Consider the following 23,747-nt stretch of genomic DNA (forward strand, 5'->3'; position numbering starts at 1 on the left):
CGAGACTGCGCCATTATACTCCAGCCTGGGCAAAAAGAGAGAAACTACGTCTCAAAACAATAAAATAAAATAAAATATAAAATAAAATAAAATAAATAAAATAAAACCTTTTATAGGACACACCATTTGCAGTTCAAATAGGATTGACCAAGAAATCACTGAGAGGAAAGTTGCTTTAATATTAGACAGCCAGAGGGGCCAGGTGTGGATAACACAGGCTCAAGACCACTGCTGGCTTGAAACTGAAGGCTGGATAGGAGCGGGTATGAGGATCAGTGAAGAGGCTGAGAAAATATGCAGGAAGCCTCTGCCTTTATATTTTAGGCTGGGGCCAGAGAGAAACAATGGCATAGCTCCCCAGGACTTTGCTCCTCAACCCCAGCGGGACCGACCCAGCCTTGTGTCATGCCCTTGGTGCTTTCCCAGGATCCAAGACTGGGCACCCTCTCCCTCCCCTTGCTTCACTGGACAGCCAGTTCAGGTGGAACTCCACATGGGCAACAACAGCCAAACGTGTAGGCACACAGCCAATACACAACCCTAGAATTACAGGTTGTTAGAGCCACAGGCAATTTAAAATCTATAGATCAAATCCTGAAGCCGTAGTCAAGAGAGTGAAATTCTAAATTTGGCCCCTTTCTTATAATATTCTAAATAGCTTCCCCCACACCTAACAATAATTCTGATTACTGCTGACCAAGTGCTCACCAAGTTCCAGGCACTCTGCTGAGTTCCTACATGGATGATCTCTTTTAACCCTCAAAACAAGGCTGAGGGAGGGAGACCATACTTGTTTCCATCTTGTAAGCATTGAAATGGAGGCTGGAGATGTCCAGCGGCTCATCGAATCCATGGCTGGTGGTGAGAAGCTCTGGGTCTTCTGAATTCTAGTTCAATGGTGAGTACCTACTCTACCCTCTCTCACTTGCAAGTCCTCTAAGCTATATTTGAATTACCTATTTAAAGATGGCCAGCACATCTTACTTATCAAATGAGTTTATAATAGCTCCATGAAATTGAATTCTCAGCCTCAAAAATACTCACATGTAACTCTAAGATTTTTTTTTCTTAAGACTTTTCCACTAAGTGCCTGTTCCTGTGCTGCTCCAGAATCTACTGCCCACTGGCAAACCAGAGGCAAGATTCCTTACCCTCTCTGCCCTCTTCCAACAAATGTTTCTGTAGAACACATGTGCATCAGGCAGGGTAGAAGGCTTTGAAGGGGACACAAAGATAAAAAACACATGATCCTCATTTTCCAGGTAGTGGCAGGGAAAACATATGATGAGAACACACATGCCCCTGACACAGGCCAACTTCCGATTAGTGTACTGACGAGATAGAAGGCAAAATTAAGTGCTCAGGGAATTCACAGGCTGGGCTCGCTTCCAGCAGGGAGATGGTCATTAGGTAGGCCTTGCAGAGGGAGCAGAATTTCAACAAGTAGTTGTGGAGCCTCTCCTCAGACTGGGATTAAATACTTACTATTTCCTGAGTGCGGGGCTTATGCAAGACACACAGTAGGCTCCCTAACACATTTTCTAAACACTAGCTGCTTGGGCTAGGCTAGGAGTCATGGGCTTGAATCTTGGTTCTGATGCCACCACTGGATGTAAATTGTATAAATCCTACCCTTTCTCTGGGCCTTTGATTTTCCCCAACTATGAAATAGGAATATGAAGGAGGCTGGATATATCCTTGCTCATGGGTTTCTGGTTAGGATTACACTAACTGAATACATGCAAAATTATTTTCAAGCCAAAATGAAATAGAAATACAAGAGACTGTTTCTCACTATTCTTATTATTGTTACAAAAACTAAAAAATAGCAAATTCCATATGCTTCTCATGAGCTAAAAGCCTTTTTTGGAGGGGGTAGGGCAACTACTTGAGGCCAGGCACTGGGGATACAAAGATTAATAACACCCAGCCTCCATCCTTGGAATCTGGAAGGTCTAGGAAAGGAGATAGTAGGTACAATTGGTAATATAAGTTTAATGTGCTACTACAAAGGCTGGGCTGGAGTTTGGCAGGAACTCTACTCTTTCTTTTTTTTTTTTTGAGATGAAGTTTCATTCTTGTTGCCCAGGCTGGAGTGCAATGGTGCGATCTCGGCTCACTGCAACCTCTGCCTTCTGAGTTTAAGCGATTGTCCTGCCTCAGCCTCCCGAGTAGCTGGGATTACAGGCATGCACCACCAGGCCCAACTAATTTTGCATTTTTAGTAGAGAAGTGGTTTCTCCATGTTGGTCAGTCTGGTCTCGAACTCCCGACCTCAGGTGATCCACCTGCCTCGGCCTCCCAATGTGTTGGGATTACAGGCGTGAGCCACCGTGCCTGGCCGAGCTCTGCTCTTAGTGGTAGTGCAGGTGGATAGTAATGCTTAGGACGAGAACTTCAAATGTGAATCAACTGGCATTCTCCAACACAAAATAGAATTAAAGGCATAGGGACTTTTTTTTTTTAAGTTTGAGCTTACTATACTATGTTCCAGGCACTTTCACATCCATCATCTTCCTAATAAGCCATGTATTATTATGCCAGTTTTACAGATGAGGAAGCTGAGACTCAGGGTGGTTGGGTAATTTCCAAGATCTATAAAACTAGAAGCATAAAGGCAAAATTTAAACCCAGATTATCTAACGGTAAGCATGGGGCTTTTCCCAATATCCCTTGTTGCTTTCTTATCAGCCAGTGTTTCTATAGAACCCATTCCATGCTAATCTTGAATGACCTTCTTACTCGGATTGCTTTTCCCAGGAGAAAGACTAATCTTTGATAGAGTGCAGTGGTGTGATCTCAGTTCACTGCAACCTCCATCCACTGGGTTCAAGCAATTCTCCTGCCTCAGCCTCCCTAGTAGCTGGGATTACAGGCATGTGCTACCATGCCTGGCTAATTTTTGTAGTTTTAGTAGAGACGGGGTTTCACCATTTTGGCCAGGCTGGTCTCAAACCCCTGACCTCAAGTGATTCGCCTGCCTTGGCCTCCCAAAGTGCTGGGATTACAGGTGTGAGACACTGCGCCCGGCCTGATGAGAGAGATTTTACAGTAACCCCTCCCATCATCATTTCCTCTTCCACTTCCTATGATAAACTTATTCCCTCCTACTGTGCTCTCCTGACTTCTCCCTCTCCTCCAACCCCAGCGAAACTGCCAAGGAGTTAAGAATCGCAATACATGAGGAGGCTGCAGAGAGAGCACCCTGCCTCCTCAGCCATTAGCCTACAAATCTCAGGACAAAATACACTGAGAGAAGGGAGAAATTTGAATACAATTCTTCTAAGAAAGAGTTCACATAGACCAAAATCTGACTATGCCTTAATTTTGCAGAACTGTAAGGAATCTTAAAATATAATTATCAGACTTGCTTATTTTACAGATTCAGAAAACTGAGACTCAAGAAGGGGAAAGGACTTGCCTCAAGTCACACACTAGCAACAGGCAGAGTCTGGACTGGAACTCCAGTCTTCTGACTCCCAGGCTAATGCTTTTTCACTAAAATACATTGCCTCTTTAGCTTTTCCCATTAACAACTCAACTTACATGAGATCATAGCCCTTTCAAGAAGAAAGCTCAGTGCTGGTATCTCTGCAAAGCCCAGAAGTCAGTGCCCCACTCTGATCAGCTGATGTGCTCATCTAAAGAACAGGAAGTGGTTTCACTTCTAGCTCTGAAAGCACATTGTAGGGGTGAGAAAGGGGGATTTGGGGAAGAGAGTTCCTGTACATGATAGTCAAAAGCAATCAGCAGACACTTTGGTCTTGCTTGAAGAAGGGGAAGATATAAGGTCAGACATGTAAGGGGAAGATAAAGGTTGTCCTTGATCAGCACATGATTTCATCAAGAGCTTCCCCCAGCCGCAGGGTGGTGGAGAGTGGAAGTGGGGAGGGGGGAGGGTGGTGGTGGGGATTCGGCTCTGCTCATTCCCTTCTCTGCTCTGAGGGAGCTAGATACCAGAGTGGGGGCTGAGATAGGAGCACCAGGGTAGGAAAATTTGCAGGAACTTGATACAACTTCAATGCTTCCTCCACCCTCCGTTAGCACCCATAACTTCCCCTGTCAAGAGAGGAAGAAGGAACACATTATTCAGCTTTACACACTGAAAAGTTTACTGTGTGAAATAAAGGAGACTTTAGAGGTCAACAGAAGCTAGGCACGGTAGGTCACACCTGTAATCCCAGCACTTTGGGAGGCTGAGGCGGGTGGATCACCTGAGGGCAGGAGTTTGAGATCAGCCTCGTCAACATGGAGAAACCCCATCTCTATTACAAATAGAGAAAAAGTATCCGGGCATGATGGTGCACACCTGTAATCGCAGCTACTCAGGAGGCTGAGGCATGAGAATTGCTTGAACCTGGAAGGAGGAGGTTACAGTGAGCCATCATGTGCCACCGCACTCTAGCCTGGGTGACCGAGTGAGACTCTGTCTCAAAAAAAAAAAAAAAAAAAAAAAGAGGTCAACAATTCCTGAATCCTCTCTTAAAGGACAGAGGTGTGGAGATGATGTTTCCTGATGACCTGGCCTGGAATATAACAATCTGATTGTCAAATAGATGGGTGTGAAACAAGAGAATAACCTCCCCAACCCCCGCATTGATGTCAGGGGAGTTTTGTTTTCTTCTAGTGGTAGGATCACATCCCACCTTAGTACTAACAGCCGGGGACATCAAAGCACACAGACACAGAGCCATGGAATCCCAGGCACGGGAAAGACTGCGGGCATTTGCCTGTAGCAATGGTGCTCCAACCTGGCAGCCCATCAGAGTCATCTGGGGAGCTCATCAAAATTGAGATTCCCAGGAACCAGCCCAGAGATTGATTAGGTAAATCTGGGCTGGGGTACACAAATCTTCATTTTCAACAAGCAGCTGGTTTAAGAACCAAGGATCTGGTTCAACCCCATCCATCCACCTATCAAAACTTTGATACAAGATACTGCTTTTACAGTAAAGAAAACTGAGGTGCCAAAAATAGGTTAGTAGCAGGACTTGGACTAGAATTTGGTCCTCTTCCTGCTGGTATGGTGTCTCTGCCAGTGCTCTTACACCTGCCTTTCTCTTCCAGCCCACATGTCCATTGAGGACCTGTGAGGACCCGTGAGCCCACAGGGGAATCAGCTGCCAGGAGCTTTGATTGAATCTCTCCATTTAGATCACTGGTGGAAAATGGCTACTTTTGAGGCTGGGGTAGAGGTGGTTTTAAGGACATTCTCAGAAAGCTGTGCTCTGTATTCTGGTGAGTTAAAAGTGGAAGGCCCAGCTGGTGGCCTCTAAAGCATACTACCCAGTTGTTCCAGACAGAAAGAATAGTTGGTTCATGGGAGCAGCCTGCTGTGTTGGAGGAACCAGAGTGGCGGAGGCAGAGTGAGCAATGGAGAGAGTGGCAGAAGAGGAGGTCTGGAAGGTAATGGGAAGCCAAAACATACGGGACCCTCTAGGCCACGTGATCTTTGGCTTTTTCTCCAAGCCACTGCAGAATTTTGAGAAGAGGAGTGTCATAACCTGACTGCTCTGATATGGTGGTGAGAACAGGTTACCTACGGCAGTGGGATAGAAGCAAGGAACCCAGTGAGGAAGCTTTGCAGTAATTCAGGGGACAGAGGTTGGCGGCTCAGATCAAGATGGCAGGAATACAGGTGGTGAGACATGGTTGAATCCTGGATGTTTTTTAAAAGTAGAGTTAACAGATTTTCTGATGGACTGGCTATGAGATGTGAGATAAAAAGGGGAGTCAAGGATGATGCCAAGCATTTGGCTCTAGTGATGGGAAGGCTGGAGTTACCAACTGAGAGGAAGAAGACTGTAGGTGGAGAAGGTTTGGGGGAGGGACAGCAGAACTCTGCATTGGACATACCAAGTTTGAGGTGTCTGCTAAACACACAAGGGAAGTACGGCACAGGCTGCTGGACACAGGAGCCTGGAGCTCAGGGAAAACTCAAGACAGGCTGGAGGCATCATTGAGTATACACATGGTATTTAAATAAAGTCTTATGACTGGAAGAGGTGATCAAGGGATTAAGCACAGGCAGTGAAGAGAAGAGGGTCAAGGACCCTGCCTGGGGACCCTCCAGTATCAAGAGGTCAGAGAGAAATGAGACCGAGAAGGAGTGAAGGACGAGGAGGGAGGGAGGAGGAAAACCGTGAGCAAGTCAAGTCCTAGAAGCCAAGTGGACCAAGCGTTTCCAGGAAGAGGGAGTGATCAGCTGGGTCACATGCCACTGACAGCTGTGGCAAGATGAGGGTTAGGAACTGACGATTGGATTTAGCTATTGGAGAACTGGTAACCTTGACAGAGGTAGCAGTTGACTCTGAACCTCATGGAGCCCCACAGTTTGACAACTGACTGTCATTGAAGACAACCTTATTGTGAATTTTTGTCTTCTGGATTAAGTTGTAAACTTTGCAACATCGGATGACGAGTCAGCACATGCGCAGAGCACAGAGTCCTTGCTGGGCTGTGGGGCCTTACGAAGCCCATTGACACCCACCTGAGGGCTCCTACCACTGGGCATTGACCTGAAGCAATTATCCTCATTCCTGGCTTACCTTGAACGCAGAATTTCAGTTCTTTGGGGTCAGTGACACCCTTCCTGCTTTCCCGGATCACGGCCCGGTTCTTCTTGTTTTCTCCCCAGAGATTGGTGCCTCCGTACATGCTGGGAATGTTGAGAATGGCAATGCCTTCCAGGAAGATGTTGCTCAGGTCCACCCCAACCCCATCACACTGGAGGACAGAGAGAAAAGGCCATCTGTTAGTGTCCTCAGCGTGTCACAACCCAAGGTGCTGTGTGTGTGTGTGTGTGTGTGTGTGTGTGTGTGGTGGGCACTCTCTTAAAGGATGTGACAGGTCCTCAGCCACCACCCTGCCACTGTAAGAGGAGAAGTGATGGGCAAAGTCGCTCAGACTTAATGCTTTGACCACTGCGGTGAGACGAGAGATCCAGTCCTGGTCAGCTCTGGGGAAGACAGCACAAGGCTCCAGGGGTCATCTTTAGGTCTAGAAGTGCTTTAGGGCTGGTTCTCAAGTCAATTGTCAAACTGTTCTCCAGTCTAATCTCATTATCATCAATCTTGCCCCTTCCTAACCATTAGAAGATTTAGTGGAACTGAATTCAGAACCTAACAAATGACAGAATTTTTTTTTTTTTTAGATGGAGTCTCGCTCTGTCGCCCTGGCTGGAGTGCAGTGACACAATCTCGGCTCACTGCAACCTCCACCTTCTGGTTTCAAGTGATTCTCCTGCCTCAGCCTCCCAAGTAGCTGTGATTACAGGCACCCACCACCACGCCTGGCTAGTTTTTGTATTTTTAGTAGAGACGGGGTTTCACTATGTTGGCCAGGCTGGTCTCAAACTCCTGACCTCATGATCTGCCTGCCTCGGCCTACCAAAGTGCTGGGGTTACAGGAGTGAGCCACCACGCCTGGTCAGAAATTTTTTGTTTTACCCCCTCCTATTTTATCTCTCTGTGAGAAGCACAAGACTTTAAGCTTTGGAAGGCTTTCAGAATCTGCCTGTCTCCTGTATCTGTATCATAAGTGCAATTTTGGCATACGTGTTTGCTGAAGGAGCAGAGTTTCTTTATCCAGTCTCCACAACTTGCAATCCCCACCAGGTATGAAAAGTCAGAAGGCTTGAATTTTCATCTCGCATGTCTATAAAGTCAGCCCACTTTGGCATCGTGCTTACCAACACAGCAAGAAATAGCAGCTCTGATCCTTGTTCCTCAGGATAGTAGGTAGTTTATTTCACTTACAGAAGCAAACACTGGACCCAGAGAGTTGAGCTAAGTTATCCAAGATTGCACAGCTAATAAATAACAGAGCAGGGGTTCAAAGTTGGGGGCTTTGACTACAAAGTACACGGTCTTTATCTTGTTTATTGCGAGAAAGAAAAAATCAAATGCATACAATAAAAACCCACTATCTCTGAGGTTACGTACAAACCCAAACTTCCAGAGACTTATCAACAGAGGAGGACTAGAAAGGTATTGTTGCCATCAGAGGAGGACTCGAAGGCTTGTTGCCATTCATAGTGACTCATCTCCTGATTTCTTCGCAGGTCTTACATTATGTTATCTTGTTTCCCCAACTACAAGATGGAATACACTGAGCATCTCTGGTAACTGGGAACTCATTTTTTCACTGAGAAGTTCTGATAATTTGAGAGGTCTCTTTATGTTGATCTGGATTCTCTCTCACTCTTGTTTCCACCAGTTGGTCCTGTTCTCTCTTCTGAACTCATACAGACCGACCCTCCTTCCTCCTCCATGGGCCACCCCCAAGACAGATGATGATGATGATGATGATGACGATGATGATGATCACCATTGTGCACATGTATTAAGCACTGCCATCTACCACACACAATTTTATATACATCTCATTGATTATCTTCGTAATAATCCTATAAGTTAGTTACTATAACTTACTATAAGTTACTATAATCCTATAAGTTACTATGACTATCGTCTTTCTACAATGGGGAAACTGAGGCACAGAGGAGGTTAAATAACTTGCCCAAAGTTCACAACTTACAAGTGGAAGTACACGGATTTAAGGGCAGGCAGTCAGAGCCCAAGTCTTTTATTTCTCCTCCCTCTCACACTACCAGGTTGTGCCACCTCTGGACTGTCAACTCTCTTCATCTTCTCCCATGGGACTTGGTTTTCAGATCTTTTCCCATCCTGGCTGCCCTGTTTTGCACACACTGTAGTTTGTTACCCTGCTATTTGGCAAGGTCCCTAGCATTGAAAACACCACCAATGATGGGATCTGATGGGGGCAGGTGGCTACCACACCAGTACTTCTTGTGGCTGAAATTTTATGATACTATCCTGCCCCAGAAATGAGATGATGTGCAAAGCTCATGTAAGAGTTCAGCACGTTATCCATTATCATTATCCTTATCCTTATTATTCAATATGATCAAGGTTGCACTGGCCCTTTTGTTAGCGACTAGATGACAACATCACTTCAGCTTAAATGGGTGGTCATCTTTGTTGCCCAGACCATCTCATGATCCTATTTTTCATCCAATTCTTTGCCATTCTGAACCTGTGTAGATTTAAAAAAATAACATAGACATAAAACTTTACATTTATGTTAATTAATTGCATCTGGCTTTCAGCCCAAATTTCCTCTAGTCTACCCAGTTTACTTCCAATCTTCATTCTATGACCTTCTGTCATAGCGTTCCCATCATTTGGGGATTAAGTCATTAATATGTGTGCATAAAAGGAAAAAACAGTGATCAAGCCCTCTCCTTGGTCAGTTTAACACCAAACATTATGCGTTAACATCCCTAGGGGTATGGATGCCCTATCGGAGCTGCATCTTCTGGACTGGACTGTCACCCAGCTACTTTTTATTATAAGACAGACTGATGGAATTCAGAGATGAGAGGCACATAAGGGAAGGTGCCTCTCATCTTTCATAAAAATAGCCCCAGTGAGGTTAAGAAACTTCCCTGTGGTCATCTAACTTATTAATGGTAGAACTAGATACGTATCCAGGTCTCCAGACCTCAATCCTGTGTTCTTTCCATGAAAACATAAAACACTGTGCCGAGATCAAACAGCGTTTCCTAAATGACCACCCTGCAACCTCTATCAGAAAAGGAATAAGAGAACTTAATTAAGTCACCAATATCTCCGTGCAAAGCCTAAATACTTTGTTAATAATCTACTCTAGAATCTTGCCAGGGATCAGAATAAAGTGTATCAGTCTGTGGTTTCCAGAATGTACCCTATTCTTATTTTTTGAACACTGAAGCCATATTTGTCTGCCTCTTATTGGCTAGAACCTACTCTGTTTTCTGGATTTGTCAAAGCGGCCCCTGAATGATATCTACAGGCTTGTCCGGCAACTTGGATTCAAACGTGTGTGTGTTTTTCAAAGCCAGTTAGTTCTCCGCTGATCTACCTTGGGCTCTAGTATCCACCTTTGGCATCTCTTCTTCCACTTTTAGTTTAAGGCCACTCTCTTTGGAAAAGATGAAAACTCTTCCAGAATGGCAAAGTCCTGTTGAGCTATGCTTTCTATGTTCTTTTTTGCTTCAAATGTTGTCTAGCATTCAGCTTGGCCTTCAGTTAGCCTGAAGCCAGGCTCATAGCTCTGAGTTGCTTTTGTGTATTCCTACCTGGTTGCATGCCCAGGCTCTGCCTTTGTGTGTATTCGCACAGTTCCCTGAAAGCATGGGCTCAACCAGCTCTCTCTGTTGCTGTCACATTGATTGAAAAACAAAAACCAACTCCTTTTTCTTTTCTTTTCAATGTGATTCATGATTTCTTAGAAACTTATTTTGGAATGTCTTCTACCCTCCTATCCTTCATACACATATTCCTAATTAGGGATTTAGGCTGGAGTCCCATTGGATGACACTTTCTTTTTTTTTTTTTTCAGACAGAGTTCTGCTCTTGTTGCCCAGGCTGGAGTGTGGTAGCGTGATCTTGGCTCACTGCAACCTCCACCTCCTGGGTTCAAGTGATTTTCCTGCCTTGGCCTTCTGAAGTAGCTGGGATTACAGGCACCTGCCACCATGCCCAGCTAATTTTTTTTTGTATTTTTAGTTGAGACGGGGTTTCACCATATTGGCCAGCCTGGTCTTGAACTCCTGACCTCAGGTGATCCACCCGCCTCGGCCTCCCGACGTGTTGGGATTACAGGCGTGAGCCACCGCGCCTGGCCCACACTTTCTTTTATTCTTGTCACCCTCTAGATGAAGCGGCCACTTTCCCCGTCTTGGTTGTAGTTGCTTCTACATCATCTCAATTTATTCATTGTTGGTCAAAACATCCCTTTCCCTTCTAAGCAGTAATAATAATAATATTAGCAACTCATGCTAGTTGAGAGCTTCCTAGGGCACTGTGCTGGGATTCACCCACAGCATCTCTTGGGATCTTTACATGAACATGATGAGGGAGGCAGCATTGCTACCCCCAACTGACAGGGCCTCTTAGGGGTTAAGATGCTTGCTCAAGGCTCCATAGCTTCCCACTCTACAAGATGGCAGAGCCAGGATGCAAACCCAGGAAGGCAGATGCCAGATCCTACGCTGGAGATGAGTCAGTGAGGCAAATCGGGATTTTTGCTGATGCTAGGCTTATAGCAAAATTAAACTTCCAGCTGTTTGAATAATTGAGATCTCCCACTACTGCTCTATCTTATTGAGTGCTTAGAGCAATGCCTGGCACATCAATGTTGGATATTAATATTATTATATCTTGCCTCCGCAGCAGGTTTGTTTTTTAAAAAAGTACATCACCAGCACTGTCCTTGACAAACAGTATTCCACAAAGTCACCTTTCTTCTGTACTACCGTTTTAAGTGCACTCTGTCCCTTCATCTCTATCCATAGCCAGCTAAGTGTGTTTGCTATTACCTTGGTAAACGTTTACCACTTCCTGGAAGAGCAGACAATCCTCACTCTGCTTTCTAGGTTGTCCCCTTCCCTATTACCGCAGTGGGTCCCATGTAGATAGGGCAAGTAGAGGAGGTGGGAGAAGCCTGGGGTCTGCCGGACGCTGATGTCCTCTCCTCTTGGAATGCACCTACTTGGAAAGTGAAAGCCAATATAGTGTCTTGGAAAGAACGTGCTTGCCTGGGCTTGGAGGCAGAGAGACATGGGTTTAAATCTTGGCTCTGTCACTTGCCAGCGGTGTGATTCCAGGTTGTTTCCTTACCCCTCTGAGGTTTAACTCGTCATCTGTAAAATGGAGGATGGGGGAATAACATCTGCTTTAAGGGGCTGAATGGTGTCTGGAAAGCAGTCACACTCTGTAACTGTCTGCATTATTATCACAGGTTCCCCAACCTCTGTGCCAAGAGGCATTTATCTTCCTGAATTCACTCCCCGCACCTGAGGCTTTGCTGGAAGCATCTTGATGGTCTCTTGGCCCGACCCAGGCTGGTAAGAGCTTTGGCAAGCGCACGCCTGCGTGCCCATTCTCCAGAGTTCCTGGCCTCGCGATCGTGCCCTGATTTCCTTCAGAACCCCAGGCCCGCTCTGGAAGTGGAAGGTAGCCGTGCTGTCTGGGAAAGTGGAGCCGAGCAAGGGACGCTGTCGGCCTAAATGAACACCGGCCCCGGGGCCCGCTCCCGAGCGGGTTCCGGAGCTAAATCCTCCAACTGTTCCATGACGTCATCGGGCCCCCTCCCCCTGCTCCGGCCCGAGCGGCCCCGGCGTGGCGCGAAGTAGGGTGGCGGTCCTCGCGCACCGTGGGCCATCCCTAACCCAGGACCTGGCTAGCAGGCTGCCCTCCGAGCCCAGGCTGCGCTGGGCGGAACCGCGGATTTATAGCCCGGAATGGCGCTGAAACAGCTCCTGGCCAGAGCAGAGAACGTGCGCACGCTTGAAATCGTGCTCCCTGGTGCGCCGGCGGCCAGGTGCCCGACGTCGGGCTTGGAAGCAGGGCCGGAGTCCGTCTGAACCCAGGCCCGGGAGACCAGCGGCTGCCGGTCACGTTCGACTGTGTCCCCCTTGGGAGGACAATCCCCCCAGTTCTGGTTTCTTCCTGAGCCACGGGTGATTGGTTGGTTTGGTGGAAAGCCAGTGCACAGGTAACAGAGACTGGGTGAGGAGGCAGAGCGCATTTATGTGCAAAGGAAACGCACGGGGAACCCGTATTCCTCTCCGCCTCCCAGCCCTTGACGTCTCGATCCCTACAGTCACAGAATTCTAGGCAGAGGCAGCCGACTTCTCCGCCCTCGCCGACAGGGACCTGGAGCACCGAAGCTTCCCAACCGGTGCCGGCGTTTCCGCGCCCTCCTGCTGTCCTGCGCCGCGACCTCAAAAGGGCGGCGGGTGGGGGCCCCTCCACTCCAGCCCCGTCGATCCTATTTCGGAAGGGCCTCAGGGAAGGAGATTCCACAATTTATTTGATGACCTGTTTCAGTTTTAGCAACTAGGAAACTCCCCCTTCTTCTAACCTCGATTCACCGTGCCACAGATTTGGTTTGGAGGCAGATGGTTCTGTTTATAGGCCTGCCACTCGGCTTTGTCTGCTCTCAGAAATGACCTCTGCCAGGCCAGATCGGAGGTGGAAGCCAGGACTCGGTAGCTCCGGAGACATATGTCCCCTTCCTGCTGGAAAGTTTCTCTTTCTTGGATGCCCTGCCACTGAGTTATTGTCCCTCCCATCTTCCACGACTCCTTCTTGGTCTTTCAAAGAAAAGAAAAAAAAAAAAAAAAAAAAAAAGCCGGGCACTGTGGCTCACGCCTGTAATCGCAGCACTTTGGGAGGTGGTTGGATTACCTGAGGTCAGGAGTTCAAGACCCGTCTGGCCAACATGGCGAAACCCCCATCTCTACTAAAGATACAAAAAATTAGCCGGGTGTGATGGGGGCGCCTGTAATCTCAGCTAGTCTGGAGGCTGAGGCAGGAGAATCGCTTGAACCCAGGAGGTGGAGGTTGCAGTGAGCTGAGATGGCACCACTGCACTCCAGCCTAGGGAACAGAGCGAGACTCCGTATAAAAACAACAACAACGACAACAAATTATGGTTATTTTCAAACATACAGGGAAAGTATAGAGAATAATAAACCCCTGTGTACCCCAAAACCCAGTTTGGGTAATTAGCACCTCTAGCAACTGGCAGCTAATCTTGTTTTAACTCTACCCCAGTTCACTTTATCACCTCCAGATCAAACTAGTTTATAGCAAATTCTTGAGATTCTATCATCTTATCCATAAATACTTGACTATGTGTCTTTAATAACTTAAAGAAAATTACAATACTATTGTTACTCTTTAAAAAGTTCTTTAAAAAGGATCCAGTAGTTGTTCAAATTTCCTTGATAGTATCATTTTTTAAAAAAATTGTTAGCTTGCCTGAAAAGTCTTCACATTGCATTTGTTGATATATATCTGTGAGGTCTCTTTGGATCTATAGACTCCTGTTCTTTTTTATCCTTGTCTTTTGTTTATTGAAGAAATGGGTCATTTGTACTTAGAGTAGTGCTTCTCAAACTTTAATGTGCATGCAGATCACTCCAGGGTCTTATTAAAATGCAGATTCTGATTCGGGAGGTCTGGGTGAGGCCCGAGACTGCATTTCTGACCCCCTCCTTGGTGATGCTGACGCTGCAGGTCAGTGGACCACACTTTGAGTAGTAAGGCTGTAGTGCTGTGCAGATTCTGGATTTTGCCAACTGCATCTCTGGGGTGTCTTTGAAACATAGTCTATCCCTTGTATTTTCACTAAATTGGTATTTTTAGATCTAGAGGCTTGACTAGATTTAGGGTTAGCTTTTTGGCAAGATTACTTCATTAGTGGGGCTGTATATTTCCTATTGCATCTCATTAGCAAGCACATAATTTGGTTGTCTCTTTTTTGTGATTTTTAGACTGATCAGTGGATTCAGGTGTTGTCAGCCTGCACCTTCTATTATACAGTTCTTGTCTAGACCGATTACTGTAGTCCCCTAATGGTAGGATACCCTTGAGGATACCCTAGCACCCTCCCTGTACTTTTCATCCAAATCTCTACAGATGCTATTTTCTCCATAAATTATTTCCCGTATAGTCTTTTAAAAGGATCTTTCTCTCTTTTTCTTTTCTTTTCCTTTTTTTTTTTTTTTTTAAAGACTGAGTCTCACTCTGTTGTCCAGGCTAGAGTGCAGTGGTATGATCTCAGCTCACTGTAACCTCCACCTCCCAAGTTCAAGTGATTCTTCTGCCTCAGCCTCCCAAGTGGCTAGGACTAGAGGCGCCCATCACCACACCCAGCTAATTTTTTGTGTTTTTAGTAGACACAGGGTTTCATCCTGTTGGTCAGGCTGGTTTCGAACTCCTGACCACAGGTGATCCACCCGCCTTGGCCTCCCAAAGTGTTGGGATTACAGGTGTGAGCCACCGCACCTAGCCTCTCTTTTTCTCTTCTCTGCATCTGTACTCTCATGGAATCAAAGACCTGAAGGGCTTGAAAAGTCAACCAGTCCAAATACTTCACTTTATAGATGAGAAAACTGAGGCTAAAGAAGTTTAGGGAATGGCCCAGTGTTACTTAGCTAATTAGAGTGAGCTGATCCAGAATTAGACCTGTGATTGCTTGGACTGACAACCAAGAAGCCATGAGCGACTTTACAAAGAGGAATTTTGGCTATTGGATGAGGGCTGAAGCATGGAGTCTTAGAATGAGAAAGCAACATGGGACATTAGAGACCATTCCTAATTACCAAAATGAGAACAGTGAGGCCTAAAGTTGTAAGTTGACCTTCCCAGATGACACAACTCTCTCCTGGGAGAGATAAGGGCTTAACCAGGGACTCTGGGATGAGTCAGGTGGTGGTAGTGAGGGAACAGAGTCAGAGTCTGTGTGGTTTGGTGGCACACGGGCTGGAGAGGGAAGATGGGATCTAAAAGGATAATGTGATTGAGGAAAAGGTTTTTTGTGTGGATGTTTGAGGCAGAGAAGATACTCAATACATCTTGTTGGATGAATGAATGAGAAGAGGAAGTTGGGATGCCTAGGATGGGAAGTAGATGGAGTGGAAGAGAAGATGCTGAACAGAGTGCTGGGACATTGATCTGGGGATGATACCAGAGTCCTTCCTTTCTCAGTGAGTGAGAGAGTTGGCCAGGGGGTAGGTCTTTTGAAGATGGAAGTAGTAAATGCTGGGCCACGTCAAGGGAAAATAGTACTTCAGTTATAGTCAGAAGGAAGAGAGAGGGCTGAGGAAGAGGTGGGCAGTATTCTGACACACTTGAATAGGGGTTCTGGTGGGCTGAGAGGGGCATGGGCAGGAGGTGATGGTGGCCTCCCTTGATGCCTGGGCTCCATATCAGAGCCCTAGATACACTAAAAGGCAGAGGGTAGCTGACCTAGACCTGAGTGAAATCCCCCACCACCCCACACAGTGCCTCTTTTTTAAGGGAACAGGACACTGGCAGGCAATAGGGAAAGAGAAAGCACCAATAAGCCACGCTGTGCACCTATGCAGCCCCTGGGGGTCCTGTGGGACCTAGGTGAGAATGAGGCAATGGTGCTCATTTACAGCAAGAGCATTTCTGCTACCATAGGAGGGGAGCAGGCTCTCTCTGTGAATTAGCTTGGCAGGTTGGAATGTAAGTCAGACTATGAGGAAGGCTGGATGCCATAGGGTCTCCTTTGGTTTGGACACAGGAGAGTAGCTGAGGGAGAGGGTTAGCTGACTCTTAGTAAATGTCAGTTGTAGTAGCCTGAATTCTGCATAGAGGCCACAAAGTTGGGGACTACTTACCTTTTTTTCTGCTGTACACACTGCCTAAATTGTCCATCAGCTCTTTTATGCCTGTTAAAAAAAACCTTTGCAGCTCAAAAGCCTTCTCCCTATGAGGTCCTCCCCAATGCTCTTGCTAGAAATGAATCTTCTTTTTCTCTGAATTTTCACTGCCTTGTTTTCTCCTCTTATATGGATGTATATTCTGCCATGCATTTTGCATATTATTCTGTCCCCAAAAGACTTCAAACTCATGGAAGGTGGGGACCATATCTGACAGCTCTGTGTTCTTCATAGTACCTGGCATGTCTTACCCATATCAGGTGTCCAATGTAACCATTTGTGAGTTGAAAGAAATAATGTGTGCAAAAATCCTAAAATGGAAACCCAGGTGTTCTTTGAAGAAACGTGATACAGTTTCTTTGCTTCCAGATGAGTTCCCCCAACCTCTCAGGATGAATATAGTGAACAAAAAAAGTGGACCAAATTTCCAGGATAGGGAGAGACATGGAAGGTTAATCCAAGTCTCCATCAAGTAGTCCTCTGATCATAGCTGAAGGAAATCCATACTTGAACACTTGAATAGGCAACAAGAGTAGGGCACATGAGGCATGTTTTATATGAGAGAGACATTAACAGGCAGAAGAAAGGAGTACTCACTGATCCATCAAGAATGATGAGAACCTACTTATTCTGTGCTAGACTCTAGGGATGGAGCAGAAATGGGACACAGTCCCTGTCCTCAAGGTACTTCCAGTGGGTCAATACTAGAGGCAATGGTGTGCTGCTAAATGCTTAACAGCAGACTCCCCTGGAGGAAAAAAAAGCCTTTGTTATTGTGTTCCATGGTGGTGTAAATATTCCTACTATGGCCAAGTTCAAGTGACCATGATGACATCACCGAAAGGCAAGTTGGGAAGAGATACACCAGCAAGCAAGCTTGCTCTAGCACACCGCTGGCTGGAGGCAACGGGGAAGAAAAGGAAGTAGTTATCTGCATGTCTGCAGGGCCTATGGCCATAATAGAGAAATGTACTGGCAGTGAAAGAAAAACAGGGCAAACAACAATATCTGTTTTCCCTAGAGAAAAACTAGAGAGAATGTTTTTATTGTCAATAATCTTATGTGGCTCAGAAGGGAAGAAAAGGTGATGTATTGAGTGGCGCTGATGAGTGGTGACAACATTATTGGAAAGACAGTCCAGTATTTTTTTTTTTTTTTAAGACAGAGTTTTGCTCTTGTCACCCAGGCTGGAGTGCAATGGCGCAATCTCAGCTCAGTGCAACCTCTGCCTCCTGGGTTCAAGGTATTCTCCTGCCTCAGCCTCCCGAGTAGCTGGGACTACAGGCACATGCCACCATGCCCAGCTAATTTTTGTATTTTTTTTAAGTAGAGACAGAGTTTCATCATGTTCGCCAGGATGATCTCAATCTCTTGACCTTGTGATCCACCCGCCTCAGCCTCTCAAAGTGCTGGGATTATAGGCGTGAGCCACCTCACCCAGCTTTTAAGACAATCCAGTATTATCCACATACACAAACTGGCCTGGCCTGTAGCAACTCTTACAGAACAGTGGCTTCTTCTGCATTCAGAGGTGCTGGTTTATATCATTTTAGGAGCTGATGTCTATTGTGGGCAGTTAGATAATGGTATTAATCCACACATATGTTATATATTATTAATATATATCATTTATTGAGTAACTATTATGAACCAGCACTTTATATATTTTATGTCTAATCTTCACAACCCTACAATGTCAGTATTTGTATTCCTCCTTTTTTTTTTTTTGAGACAGAGTCTTGCTCTGTAGCACAGGCTGGAGTACAGTAGCATGATCTCACCTCACCACAACCTCCACCTCCTGGGTTCAAGTGATTCTCCTGCCTCAGCCTCCTGAGTAGCTGTGATTACAGGTGCACACCACCACATCCGGCTAATTTTTGTATTCTTAATAGGGATGGGGTTTCACCATTTTGGCCAGGCTGGTCTTGAACTCCCGACCTCAGGCGATCTGCCTGCCTCACCCTCGCACAGTGCTGGAATTACAGGTGTGAGCCACTGCGCCTGGCCTTGTATTCCCATTTTTACAGATGAGGAAACATTGACTCAGTGACACTAAGGAAGGAATGTCTTTCTAAATTTGTCAAGGCTCATGATAGTCCTCATGAACCTGCAGGTTTCCTGCATGAGATGCAAGTGATGAGATCAAGCAGTCAGCCCAACTTACAGAGTGCACGCACCCGATGCCTCTTACTCTTGTGCTTTGTTACTTATGAGATCACATTTAGAGTATCATAGAACAGGGATTTGATTTTTCATTTTAAGGCGGACCCTGAAAAAAATGGAGTATATCAAGAGAAGAGTGGTCCAGGATATTTATGGGTCCATAAATCAAGTCATCTAAGGAACTGAGGCTGTTTAGCTCAGTGAAGATGAAGAGGAGACACCATGAAGATACATCTCCAGCCCTATGAAAGGCAGTCACGTGGAGGAGTGCAGAGGATGCTGTGTGTGCCCCTGGAGGGTGAAAATGGGCCCAGTGGATGGTGAATTCAGTCATGTACTCCGTAAACACTTACTGTGCGCCTATTTTGCTCCAAGTATTGTGCTAAGTGCTGTCTAGGGAAGAAGATGATAAGGAATGGGACACACAATCCTTGTTCAACATCAGGAAGAACTTTCTGAAAATCAGAGCTGTCCAGTAGCGCAGCAGGCTTCTTGAAAAGTAGTGAGCTTCCTATCTTTGGAGTATTCAGGAGGAGGCTGGGTGCCCACTTATCCGAATGTGCTAGGATGAGTCTTTTGTGGAGTGGTAAGTGGAACTAAATCCCCTTCCAGTTCCAAAATTCCATATCCACGTTCAGCTTTGTTTTGGCAGACTAGTGTGCGCTGTGCTGAAAGAGTGCCATCCTGACCCCCACTTCCACCCAGCCTTGTCCGCCCTGCTGTGTGCTGGGAGTTCTCTGACAGCGAGCCGAGGTGGGCCAGTTAGACTGGAAAGTGGCTGCATCTGTGACAGGGATGATGGAGTTCTGGTGGGTTTGTGTGGGCTCAAGGAATGTGGCATTGAAGCCATGTACACACAACCTGCTTAAGAACATCCCATGGGCAGAAAATGTTTTCTTCCTCTTTAGCCCTCCTCTGTTGCCGTGCCAGGCGGGCACAATGGTGCCTTTGAGAGGGGCAGCTGGAAGGGGGTGTTGGCAGGCAGACTGGAAGCAGAATATTGCAGCTGGGGGTGGGGGTGCCCAAATCCATTTCCAGGAGTGAGCCGGCACTGGGTGCCAGTTTCCAAAACAAAACTGCTGTTTCTCAGAGTTCACAGTGGTGGGTTGCTTCAGAGCTGGACAGAAGGCAAAGCTGTTTCCTATCCGCTGCTCCACCCTCCCCAAGTGTTTTTTTTTTTTTTTTTTTTTAACCGGTGTGTTAAGGGATTCTTGCTCTGGATGTAGATTAATAGGCTTTGCTGTCTGTCTGGGAAGCTAAGGCCAACCTGGAGTGGATGGGGCTTTTTGAGGGATCACACTTTTCTGCAGACAAAGCAGGGCTTGATGGCCTGGGGGCCAGCAGGGATCATGGGCAGGTAGGCTTCTGAGCCACAAGAGAGGGCTCAGAATGGAGATCCTTTCTGCCCTGCAGGGTGATTTCCACCCTACAGCCACCCGGCACCCTCACTGCCACATGGGCTCTGCCCACTCACTGTCTTAACTCTGTTGGGTGGGAAAGAGGTGGGAGAATGTTGGCATTTCCTGTCCTGGTTCACACTTGTCCCGGACCCTCTGCTACTATCAAAGATACCACCAATAGCTTCCTAGAGATGGGCGTGGGAGGCCTTCTCACTCACCGTGCAGTTAGGAGAAGGCCTGAGTGCCCGCCATCTTCCCCTTTGTGTTACAAATGCAGCAAGGTGGGCCCCTTTTCCTGGTAGCTTCCAAGAAAAAGGCGTGACTTGAGGCTGGTCAAGTGATCATTTCTAATATTCACACCAATTGTGGAATTTCCTATACTTGGTTCAATTTTACAATCAACAAATAACTATTGAGGAATTAGTTCATTTTAGACATTGTGCTAAGTCCAGGGGTATAGAATGAATAAGATAAAGTCCTTGCTTCAGAAAGCTGACTGCCTGATAGATATGCCAAGTCCTGAATGGGAGCCCCTTTATCAATGAAATGGACACATGACTTTTCTAAAAGCAGGAGGGTAATGCAGAGGTCATCTCCTACTGCAGGTCCTGGGGCATTGTGAAGGGCATATGGGCTGGGGATCACAGATTGAGGCTTGAAACTCATCTGATCTTGGGAATACTTACTTATTTTGTGAGATGCAGTTTCCTTGGGTAAATAATGGGAATAATACACAACCATGCAGAGCTGTTATAAAGATGAAATAAGACAGAGCTTGCCACATGGTAAGTACTCAGTAAGTTGCTGCGATGGTTATTCATTTGTTTATCCTAAAGGGCTTAAGATATAACATGTGTGTGTGCACAGTGGTATTTATCCAATCCCTTGTAGATTCTATGACCTTCTTTAAAGATTCAATTCTTCTACCTTCTTAATTCCTCTTCTAGTGAAGACTAAGATTAGTCAGTTTAGGACCTCACAGGATAAGTTAGAAAAACAGACATATCCACTATAGCCAACAAGACATATTTGTATATAATATTCTGTTTAATAACCTGTGATTGTAGAGGAAGAAAAGGATTGTAATGTTTCTCTTCTCTGAGGCTCCCAAATCTCCCGGGTGTGGTGATGAAGATCATGAATTCCTCTGAATATTCTAAAAAGCCTAGGTCATTTCCCACTGACGGGGCCTCAGAGTTTATTATTACTTAAAAGATGCATTTGTTTGGTAGACATTGCTTGGGGAAAGTTAATTCTTTTAGTAAGGGACCTTGGTGGTAGAAGACTTATGCTTCCTGGGGCTGGGACAGAGGTTGGCTGAGACAATCTTCCTGAAAAAAATGTATTGTGGGAGCACATTCTGACCCAGCATGCTGAATCACATGACTCCCAACTTCGGTCTCCTGAGACTTTCTTGGGCCCCATCTATTAAACATGCTGCATATCCCCCAACAATTACTTTGGGAAAATGTAGGCATAAAACGTAATCTTTAAAAGTTATTCCCAAGTCCACGGAAGACACAAAGTAGATAGAGCCAGGAGTCTGAAGACAAAAGAAAATCAAAGCAATTCACAAAGAACAAAAGAAATAGAAAAGAACAGGAAAATAAAAGCATATGAATGAATAGAGGCTTGAAGTGAACTGCAGGGTGCGCATTAGTAAGAAATAAAAAAAGAGGGTCATTTAAGAAAGAGAAAAAGTTTTATGTGCCAGAAACTGCAAGCAAACAATGGAATTCTGTAAGGGAAAGTTGGCGGAAACAGTTTTTCCTTGGTAAGCTGAACGATTCTATGCATCAGTGAAGGAAACTTGTAGTCGGCGCGTGATTGAAAGAGACAGAGATGGGGATGATGGAGCTGCATTTAAAAATGAATAAAGATGTAATAAGCCAAAGAATCATAGAGGTCCTCAAGAGGCCTGATGTTAAAGAAACAAGGGTTGATGTTAAGACTGAAACGAGGCCAGTGTTGTAACAGTGCTAATTCCTGGTTGGTGGGATTGGAGGTTATTTTCTTTTTTGCTCCTCTATATTTTAAAATGTTCTACCATGAATTTGGATTACATTTGTAATCAGGAAAAGAGGTTAGCACACATATTAGGAGTAGCAGAAAGAAACCAATTAGGAGGAAGCAGAAAGAAACCAAGTGTTGAGAACTGGTGAATGGGCAAGAAGCAGCAACCAGAACAGGCAGGAGCTGCCTTGGATGGTCTCACAGTGAAGGTGGTGCTGGAGTGAGGGAGCTGCTGGACTGGATTGAGGAAGGGAATAAACTAGAAGGAGGAGCTCTCTCAGGACCATTCTAGCCTTACTTTTGACTTCAGGATTTGCTGTGTAATCAGGTTGGCCCTCTTATTTTCCACGAACTCAAAATCCCTTCTAATGCTCTTCTCAACTTTCCCTTCCCCATGCATGTTTCCATTTCTGCCACTGTGGCTGCATGGACGGGCTGCCCGTCAGTCAGTTCCCACCTTCCTTACTCCAGCAAAAGGCTCTACCTCTGGTAGCTGAGAAGAAGGTTCAGATCATATCAGGAGAGACCAAGACTTGAAGACCTCTTTCCCTCTAGTTTAAGAGAATGCAGCACTGCAGGTGGATGCTAAGACAGAGTAGAGAATGCCCACAGCTGGAGCTTATGAGCTGTGAATTCTCTTCTGCACATACTGGTTTGGGTGAACTTAGTCAAGGTACCTAACCTGTGAAGTCCTTGATGTCTCTCTTTTAAAAATAATGGCACTGGCCAGGTGCGGTGGCTCATGCCTATAATCCCAGCACTTTGGAAGGCCGAGGCAGCTGGATCACTTGAGGTCAGGAGTTTGAGCAACATGGCGAAACCCCATCTCTACAAATACAAACATTAGCCAGGCGTTGTGGTGTGTGCCTGTAATCCCAGCTACTCAGGAGGCTGAGGTAGGAGAGTCACTTGAACCTGGGAGGCAGAGGTTGCAGTAAGCTGAGATTGCGCCACTGCACTCCATCCTGGGTGACAGAGCAGACTAGTGTGCTTATTAAAAATTTTAAAATTTAACCATTTTAAAGTGTCAGTGGCATTTAGTACGTTCACTCACACTGCCTTTTTAAAGTGTTAGAATAACATAGTCATTTGGGTTGGTTCCATTTTGCCGTAATAAAAAAATGTTGCATTGCACCTCCATGCTCATGTGTGAGAAACTCTCTAGATCAATGTCGAGAAGAACTTGCTGGGTCATATAGGCTATAAATGCATTTTTGGCTTGGTGTGTATTGACGAACCGCCCTCCAAAGTGGCTTATTCCCACCAGCAGGGTCTAAGAGTTCCCATTTCTGCTCCTCCTCACAGATAGTGGCTGGGTTTTCATGCAACACCATAGAGCAGTTAAAAGTGACCACCCAGGCCGGGTGCAGTGGCTCATGCATGTAATCCCAGGACTTTCAGAGGCCAAAGTGGGCTGATCACTTCAGGTCAGAAGTTCAAGACCAACCTGGCCAACTTGGCGAAACCCCGTCTCTACTAAAAATACAAAAATTAACTGGGCATGGTGGTGGGCGCCTGTAATTCCAGCTACTTGGGACACTGAGGCAGGAGAATCACTTGAATCCGGAAGGCGAAGGTTGCAGTGAGCCGAGATTGTGACATTGCACTTCAACCTGGGTGACAAGAGTGAAACTCCTCAAAAAAAAAAAAAAAAAAAGTGACCAACCTGCTCTATCAGCACTAACACGGAGTGATCTCAAGAACATAAAGGTGAGTGAAAAGGTAAGTTTGGAGAATGAAGAGACTGGGGGCTTCAGCTTTATCTGTAGTATTTTATTTCTTCTGTTGAAAAATAGTTGAAGGGACTGGGCGCGGTGGCTCATGCCTGTAATCCCAGCACTTTGGGAGGCCGAGGTGGGTGGGTCACCTGAGGTTAGGAATTCAAGACCAGATTGGCAAACATG

General features: G+C 45.9%; 1 protein-coding gene across 4 annotated transcripts in view; it reads right to left on the reverse strand.

The window, feature by feature from the left end:
• Nucleotides 1-23,747, reverse strand: part of DGKG (diacylglycerol kinase, gamma 90kDa) — a 213,874-nt gene that overhangs the window by 34,727 nt on the left and 155,400 nt on the right. For all 4 annotated transcript variants that reach the window (XM_011981895.1, XM_011981894.1, XM_011981893.1 and 1 more), the window contains one exon: nucleotides 6,549-6,726. In XM_011981895.1, coding sequence (XP_011837285.1) covers nucleotides 6,549-6,726 — 178 coding nt within the window. The remainder of the gene's footprint in view (nucleotides 1-6,548; nucleotides 6,727-23,747) is intronic.

The sequence above is a fragment of the Mandrillus leucophaeus genome, unplaced genomic scaffold (genome assembly GCF_000951045.1).
Source record: "Mandrillus leucophaeus isolate KB7577 unplaced genomic scaffold, Mleu.le_1.0 Scaffold231, whole genome shotgun sequence".
Taxonomy (NCBI): domain Eukaryota; kingdom Metazoa; phylum Chordata; class Mammalia; order Primates; family Cercopithecidae; genus Mandrillus; species Mandrillus leucophaeus.